This window comes from Pinus tabuliformis, chromosome 4_1, assembly GCF_031772625.1.
Source record: "Pinus tabuliformis cultivar Carrire ecotype Pingquan chromosome 4_1, CPIR1, whole genome shotgun sequence".
NCBI lineage: Eukaryota > Viridiplantae > Streptophyta > Pinopsida > Pinales > Pinaceae > Pinus > Pinus tabuliformis.
In genome coordinates this window covers 966,253,374-966,262,556 of record NC_142303.1, presented here as the reverse complement: position 1 = coordinate 966,262,556, position 9,183 = coordinate 966,253,374, and the positions used below count along the sequence as shown (strand labels likewise).

Genomic DNA, 9,183 nt, shown 5'->3' with positions numbered 1-9,183 from the left:
TTGGATGTATCACAACCATAAAGGTGGGCCCAATTAAGAGATTAGCACTGCATATACAAGGGGTGTACCACTAGTGCATGTTTGAGAGAGTGGGAGCATGTGGTTGGGGTAGTGTTTGTTGGATGGGTACATTGTTCGATACTATGTGTTTCTTATTTTCTTTTTACACCATTGACTGTGGAGTTGTGGAGTTGTAGCCGTAGGGGTGAATCGTGGTTGAGATTGATGAACCCTAAGGTCTATGGTTGGGTGGAACGTGGAGAGCCTACAACCAATTTCTTATTTCATTCTAGATAATTTTTCATGTTTATCATGTGATTTGATTTTGAATCAATTAATGTGTGTTGGAAACCCTAATTTTCTAGATTATATGCATTGCTATCAGTAATAATGCATCATTTGTTAATAGTATTCCATTGTGAAATTATGTTTCATGGTGTATAATGGTTTGTAGATGCGAATGTTGTATTTATGCATTTTGAACATACATCATACCCATATCCTATGATCCAATTCTCCTTTACTCAGTTACACGTTGGCATTATGAGTGGTTTGGTTGTGCTAGCATTTCCCAATGGGGGGTTGGGGACATAACACCCTTTTTGCACTTCAATCTCAAACCCTAATATTTTCTTTGTCCTACTTCTATTCTAACAATTTTAATTTGTTATCAAACTTTGGATCTAACTCCATTTTATTTTCTACTCTCTATTTTCTAGTAGATCTATATGATCATAAAGAGTGTCTAGGGTGAGCTTGTTGAGAAACCCCTTGCTACCTTGAGGTTTTGGTATATAGTAAGAAGTGCCCTTTGTTGAAAGATAATAGTAATTTACATTGACATTAAAATTGAAATTAAATAAAAACTAACATGAATATAAGTATATAATAAAATTGACATGGTTATTGAAACGATTGTGTTAGAAATTGACATGTACATTGAAATCAACACATTGATTTCATTGTAATTTTTTCATCATTAAACATTATTAATTTATTTGTATTCAACTTTTTCCTAGTGTCAATTTTAAAGTATTAATAATATGAACCTTGTTCTGAGAAAACTAAAAAAAGCTTTAAAAATTGAAAATGATTAGATTCATCTCAAACATACACATATACATAATATTGATCATCTACAAAATGGTGTCACTAGAAAAATTGACTAAATGTGTGTGTGTATAAAATGTGTGGCAATGTAAACTATTCCTAAAATTTTATACTTTAAAATAGTTCTACAATTTCAAAAATTCAACTCCTCTTAAGAGTTTGTATTTCAACCATATAATATATATGATTTAATATAAATTAAATAATGAACCTGATACTTATAAGTAATGTTTTGCCAAAAATAAATTTATATAAACAAAATTGATAAATATGGTAAGGGAAAGAAATATATAAAATAAATCCTTCATATACATTGAAATATCAAAATTTAAAAGAAATAGATATCACTTAGTCATCAAAATGTTCAAAATCTAAAAGCCTCAAATCCAATAGAAAAACCATAACTAAGTGCTAAGTATAACATTGAATTTGAAAACATTTAACTTCATCTAATATTTTTCTGGCATACTCGATTAAAAAACACTATTAATTCATACAGGTGCATCTATTCCCATTGAAAAACACTATTTATTCATTCAACTACTTCCATTTCTACAATACTCTTATTCAATGACCTACAAGTGCATCTATTCCCATTGAAAAAAACTATTTATTCATTCAACTGCTTCCATTTCTACAATACTCTTATTCAATGACCTACTGCAAGTTCATATATAAAATGACTCTAGTAACTGAAATAAGCATATATATATGTCAACTATCTATTATCTGAAATCTGAAATCTTAGGGATATGTCAATCCTAAATCCTCTCCTAAAGATTTCAGTTGATTATTACTGTTATCAAACACATTTTTCTAACCTGCCTTTGTAACAAATGACCCGATAGAAAGTGTAATCAAATGTCACATTTCTTCAATAGTAGTTCTCTATAATATTCTCTCGTTGTTGATAGAAAGGAATCTATTACTATGCTATTTCCAAGGAATTAAGATGGGCAACAATGAACTAGTTGATGTTCCAACTAGTTGGGAGACAGATTGCAGTTTAAATCACAAGAGACAACAACATTGACAAAAATCCAAACGGGATGTTCCAACCTACGGTATTTCCTATCTGAACTACCAGGATACAGTCCATTTATGTACGAGATCCTATTAAAATTCGATAAAATTCATATATAGTAAAGGTGTGTTATTGGCCTCAAGATACCTTCCCTATTCCTTTTGCATAATTTTGCACAAGAAAGATATTATCACAGAGAATTTGCTTCATGTGACTTATCAGTGGGAACTAATTCTTTTCCTTTATTTATTTCTTTGTTTCCCTTTAAAGGTAAATCGCTACAAGATCAAACAGCTCCCATTCCAAGAACACCTGAACGACTAGTGATAGTTTCTGCATTTTGACCTTCATTAAATATAGAATCTGAAGCCCGAGATGATCTGAGCCCTGGGTTTCCACCTTCATTAGATATGGAATCAAAGACAGCCCTTGCCTGTGCAACTGGAATCAAACAAAGTCCTTTAGTTTGTAAGAACTCCGTAGCTCCATTGATATCCCTCTACATGTACTTCACAATACTGTGCTCAAACTCTCGGCCTTCCTTAAATAGCGAGCCACCAGGTTGAAGCAGACCCGCTGATGCCTTGCAAACCGAAAAAAGATAACATCAAACAACAAAGTAAAACACACATCGTTGTTCCAGTAACAGAATACATTTCTATTGCTAGTAAAAATCAATAATCACGCCTGTACCTCAGCTGCAACATTATGAGTTAGAGGCCCAACTGAACCAACATTGCTGTCAAGCTTACTCACGCTCAAAACCTGCAGAACAGTCGAGCTTTGCGAACAAGAACTGAGCTTATCATAGGCTGCAGAAATTCAATCTTGCAAGAGATTTGGGAACAACCTTTATTTGTATATGGAGAAGTTTGACATACTCAAAAGAAATTTAAACAACCCAGTACCTTGGATTCTTATCAATTACCACCATTCCATGTATTGAATGACAATAAATGCATATAAGCATTTCACAGTTTACATGACTACACAAAAGACAAATATTAACAAATTTGTCTTCATCTCTAGTAATGAGTGGGTTTCCATTTGATCCCCAAGACTATGTGATGCCATAGTAGTATGGGGAATCGTTATCTCCTTCAATTTATATATATTATTTTCTTTGAAGTGTTATGAATTTTTTTTCTCAAGTGAAGAAGTCAGGCTTGGAATACTTCGGAGAAATACATAGTTTTGGTCGGAATTGGACTAGAACCAAACTTATCAACTTATAGAAAATAATTTGAGGAGATTGGTGGGGGCCATCAATTTTATTTGAAACTTTATTATAATGAGATTAAAAACATAATTACAATTATCTCCATAGTCAAAATAACTGAATACAATATAATTTCTAGAATTTTTGTCAATCACCCAGCATTTCTAATCAAATTTGATTCGCAATTCACATAATCTCATTCACCATGGGCGTTTTCATGCCAAACATCCTGTGGAAGGTGAATTATGAAAAATCTATTGCCGGTAGTAAGAGCCATAGTGTTCATCCACAAATACATTTCGAGATCATCAGGGATACCATCAAGGCTTTGCTATTTTATTACTCATATAAAACAGGAATACTTAAAAAAACAATCACTAAATTCCTCTTTAGGAATATTTAGGAATGCCTCTTTTACTTACCTTATTAGCACTTGGAACAAGCTCATGCAAAGCTTTCAAGTTTTGTCCAATTCTCAGGATCCATATCTTGACCTGGACCAGCCCTCCCACGTATCCTTGGACTTCCCTTAAATGCTTTTCCACTAGTTGACCTGTCAACATCACCCATGTCTTGCAAATAATTTTGGATATGCTGTTTCCAGCTATAGACTTATAGTTCTCTTCTTACAGAGCTTCAGTATCACAAGCTACCCAAGACAGCTCTCTATTTGTAGCACTAGCCTGTCACCATTAACACAATATAGCTTTCAAGGAAAATTTTTGTTAAGACAAAGTCAATTTGTTTTTCTGTTGAGAATATTCAACTACTTATACTAACATAAAATTAAGTTTTCAACCAAAGAATTCTTGTATTTTAAATTAACAACAGTTATTATTCTCATCTATATAAAATAAAGATAAACCTAATATTTGATTTTAAATAATAAAATAAAGATTAATCTTATTAACTAAAAAATATTTAATTAGTAGGTTTAGTTTCATTTATGGTTATAAAAGGGATATAATCAGTCTATTTAGATTTATTTATTACTATAATGAGTAGTGTGCAGACTACAAACATTAAAAAGTAAAGTATTGTTATATATATATATATATATATAATTTATTTTTTAATATTATTTTTAACATAGACACTACATTGTTATGAGGTTTTTTAATTTACTCACTAAGTTTTTAACCACATAGGTATACAATATATAATTTTGTGTTTATTGTTTATCGGGTTTGTACAATATCATGGACAACTACCATAACTTATCAATACCATTTGTCAAAAACCCATAATTTATTTCAAAATAAAAATATTTTGTTATTTAGTTTAATTTTATTTCATAATATTTGTATACCTATCTAGTTCTTGACCAAATAGGTACACAATCTATAACTTTGTGCTTATTGTTATCCTAGTTTGTTACAATACCATGGACCATTACCATGACTTATCAATACCATTTCCCCAAAACCCATAACTCCTTTCAAAATCAAAAATAATTTGTTTTAATTTTATTTCATAACATTTGTATATTGGCTAATTTCTTGACCGAATAGGTACACACTCCATAACCTTGTATTGATTGTTAGTCTATTATATTTGAAATAATTTTCTTTTAATTTAAAATAAAATTCATAAACATAAATTGCAAGTAAAATTTTAAATATATAAATTCAATTGAATTCTAAATAAAATTTGTGATGTCCCAAAATATTATGAAGATCTTATTATGTTAAATTTTTATATTTATTTTTAATATTACATTAATATAAATTATATTAAACTATGCTCTTTATATATATATATATATATATATATATATATATATATATATATATATATATATATATATATATATATATTGAATAGAGGAGAACAATGGAGATATCCATGTCCTTACTCAGAAATTGATATATTTTTTGGGACTTCGCAGCCTTGTCAAAGTCGTTTTTATGGGTTTTGTTGAAAGTTGATATGGTGTTTTTTGTAAAATTGTTTCTCATTTTCTGTATGACTTGTGCATCTATTTTCAGTTTGGGTTGTTTTCCTCAATGAGGAGACCCTGGAAATAGATACTCGTTTCTGATCTTTTCATGGATATGCAATATATGATAACTGTGTTTTTTTATGTTTCTGGAGGTGGGAGTTGTTTTCCTCATTATGAGGAGGCTCACTTTCTCACGGATTCTTATCTCTCTTAGTTTTGGACAGGAAGGGCAACCTCTTCTCCTTGCAGAGCTTTATGATTCTCAATCATACAACAAACAGAATGCTCCAGCATATACTATGTCAGAATAAAAAGTTCAATTTTTTATTTGGAAATATATGTGTATGTGTGTGTGTGTAAATATAAATTATCAGTAAAAATATTGGTATTATTCTAAATTATCAATTATTTTTTGCATAAGATACGAGTACTAGATAGAAACACAACATATTACACTTGATTTCATTATTTAATGAAATATTATATATTACTTTATTTACATAAAACCATTAAATATTATAGTCAAATAAATTGGTTTATAAATTCAACTTCAAAATCGATATAGGTTGGTTAGTTTTTTCCTTAATTAATATTTTTGGTCATGTAAATATGTAACACCCCACATGTGGAAGTAAAAAATGAAATCAAATTATTGTTGTTAGTATTTTTATTTTAGATTTTGTAATTATGAAAATAAATATAAAAATGAACTATTATAACAGATAATAATGAATTTCTAGAGTCAAAATATAATGAAGATTCGAGGATAATCTAAAGAACGTTTGGGAAAACAGTTGAAGGCACTTATTAATCAATTCCTTTCTTCTAAGCCCTCGGGATAAAAAAGGATAAAAAAGGCTTGTGAGGGACGAATTGGATGTTGGCTACCATAGGGAGGAATCACTTGAAGACAAGGATACATGAAAAGTAGGAGTATTTCCAGAGTTGGTTTGGAGAGTGGAAATTTCAAAAGTCAGATTTATTTCTCAGAAGATCGATACTCAACTCCGGTCGTGAGGTTTGGAAGCCTAACCTTCACAAGTTATATATAGTTGTGCGAAACTTTTTCTAGTCTCATTCTGGTTCCAAACTCTTAATCATCTAAAGAATTTCAGAATAAGTTCATAAAAATGTGCGACACTCTCAACTAATTTATGAATAGAAAGAAATAAAGGTTTGGTTGTTTCTTTAAAAAATATTTCTTGTATTTCTTTCTTATATGGAAGTTAGCGAGCAGTAAAGGTTTAATGGTTGGTATGGACCAAAAACTTGTATTTGCGAGTATGTCAATCCTTGTTAAGGCAAAACTATAGACAATGTTGTTCATAATAAAATGTAAAACCTGTTATTGTTGGTAAAAGCATTGTTGAGTTAAACGATGTGTTACTCTTCCTAAAGAACTGTTGAAATAAAAGGTGGGGAATGTACCTTAGAATAGCGCAGTGAATGGATTCTTGTTACAGTTATGCACCCTGTGAGTAATTCTCTTCAATTTACTAGTAATACCCTCTAAAGACACCATGCGAGTAATGTTCTTCAATTTACTAGTAATACCCTCTAAATAAAGAGAACGGTCATGCATGGCACCCCAAAGAGGTAATGCTATCCTAACAATAATGAATATAAAACATGCATATGCATATAAGAGTAAGTGTGGCTAATTGTGTTGATTTAGAATAGTTAAGAGTGAGAGATTTTCTATTGCACCGTGAACCTAAACCAAACAACTCTGCATTCTAAATAGTGAACTTGAGTCACGTTTAGGCCACTGTAGAGAAAACACTGAACCTAATCACTGAATCTACCTTCTGGCCGGTCCCATTAGGACAACGAGGAGGCAGTTCCTAGTGGTTGAAGGTGGAATCTGAGACTTTTACCTTAAAGAAAGGAAACCTTGTTATCAAGGTAGCTGCTAATTGTAACCGAATTGATTCACAACACACAAAATGATAATAGCTTCAATAATATCAAATTAGTAGCAAACATAAATAACCTACAACATTCATTCTCATCATTACAAAGAGCATAACACATATAAGTCATTGGGAAGCATTTCTTAACTAAATTGAACTCAACAGAGGTAATTTGAATCTTATAGTCCAAGAGATTGAAACCCTTGACAACAAAGTTACATCGAGGAATCTTTACTAGTTAACCTAGCTGACGGTGCAACAACAGGCCTACAATTGAAAAAAGTATGAAATACAGAGCAATGGCTCATAGACGAAAAGGAGTAATAAATCATGCTTGATATACATATATTAACCAAACTTAAGTAAGTGTCACATTTAATCCGCAGGAGATAAACCCGTGGGTGAAACCGTACTGAAAATAAATATTAAACCTCAGTGAAATGCCAAAAGGAACTTGAATTATTCCTTAGATCCATTAAAAAGCTTGAAGTGCAAACAAAAAACCTTTGAGTTTCTGTTATGAAGAAACATGTTAATAGGCTATTCCTTTCTCCGCATGACAGGGATAATTTTTCATGATAGCCATAAGGGAACATATTCTATGTCCAACATGAAGCTGGAGAGTCATTCCTTCCAAGCCATCCTCTGGGACCCTAAACCTTACCCTGAACCTGAACCTTACCTGCCTTTTCGAAAATCCGTTGTCCTGCCTCGCGCCGGTACCATACATCTTTCGGCCGATGGTCTTCCCCCCTCCTCGTCAAACCCTTGCCCTCCCCTTGAGTCTATGGACCCTCCTCCTAGCAGGACATTGTATCCACCTACAAGTGCTTCAAATCTAAGGCAGACGACATCTTCGTGAGATTAGAAGAGGACATACAGTGGGGAGAAGCTATGGATTTTGCGGACAGAGTCTTGGTCAGTCACATCAAGGGAAGGAATTACTCGGCCGCCCGACTAAAGGCCTGGGCAGCAGAGGTATGGGGTCACCATCTGGTTGACATCCCATTCATGCAGACGTTTGTGAGGGGATGGTTCGCTTTGAGATTTGCTCGTGCCAATCACACTAATTGGGTACTATCCTCCCACTGGCACTTTGAGCATGCCCCAATTTTGCTGAAATGTTGGATGCCCCTCTTCGATCCTGAGATTGAACAGATTGGTATAGGGTCTGCATGGATTCGGCTTCCGGGTCTTCCATTACAATACTGGTCTGAGGACATCTTTAGATGGATCAGCAATGCTATCGGCACCTACATGGAGTACAACAAGTCCTACCTTCACATGGGTATGATGGCATACGCTCGCATCCTAATCAATCTTGACACAAGAGGAGGGCTACACGAATTCATCACCATCCAGTGGAGGGACACATCCCAAAAGCAGCTTATCGACTATGAAGGCATCCCGTATCGTTGCCGCAGATGCCATAAAGTAGGGCACTTATACAAGGATTGCCCTCTCTTGCATAAGAATAAGGGTTTTGAGCTGAGATAGGAGACTGAGCAGACAGGAGGGAGCCCCTCTCAGCACAAGGATGATATTGTACCTGATAAACCAAGGGATACTCAGAGTTCCCGTGACAAAGCGGCATCGGACAAGTGACCAGTGGACTCCATTCCTTCCTCGCCTCCTCCTCCATCGAGCTCGGGTACAGCAAGGGACATCACCTCGACTGCGGGTATGTTATTCCCTGTCCCTCCTTCTGTCACTGGATTATCTCATGTTATTGCATCTCTCTCTTGCATGGGTACCTCCCCCCTCCCGTCCCTTTATCGATCATTCCTACGCCCCCAATTTTCCTCAGCTTTATACCTTCCTCCTCTCTCCTGTGCTCCCTTCCCCTTCCCTCCCCCTTTCCATCCCCCTGCATCCCATCCCTGATCTCCTCCTCCTCCCCTTCTATCCCCCCCCCTCTCACCCCCTATTACCCCCCGGAACTCTCTCCGCTCTAGAACTAAGCATAAGGGTGTAG

General features: G+C 34.0%; 1 protein-coding gene across 1 annotated transcript; it reads left to right on the top strand.

Annotated features, from left to right (window-relative positions):
• Positions 1-8,102: 8,102 nt before the first annotated feature.
• LOC149179368 (uncharacterized) lies at positions 8,103-8,705 on the top strand. The gene has a single exon (XM_089422436.1). The coding sequence runs from the start codon at positions 8,103-8,105 to the stop codon at positions 8,703-8,705; it is 603 nt and encodes a 200-aa protein (XP_089278562.1).
• Positions 8,706-9,183: the final 478 nt, after the last annotated feature.

Excerpts from the sequence above, each read along its gene's own strand:
- LOC149179368 (XM_089422436.1), top strand. The coding sequence starts at position 8,103 with ATGGATTTTGCGGACAGAGTCTTGGTCAGTCACATCAAGGGAAGGAAT.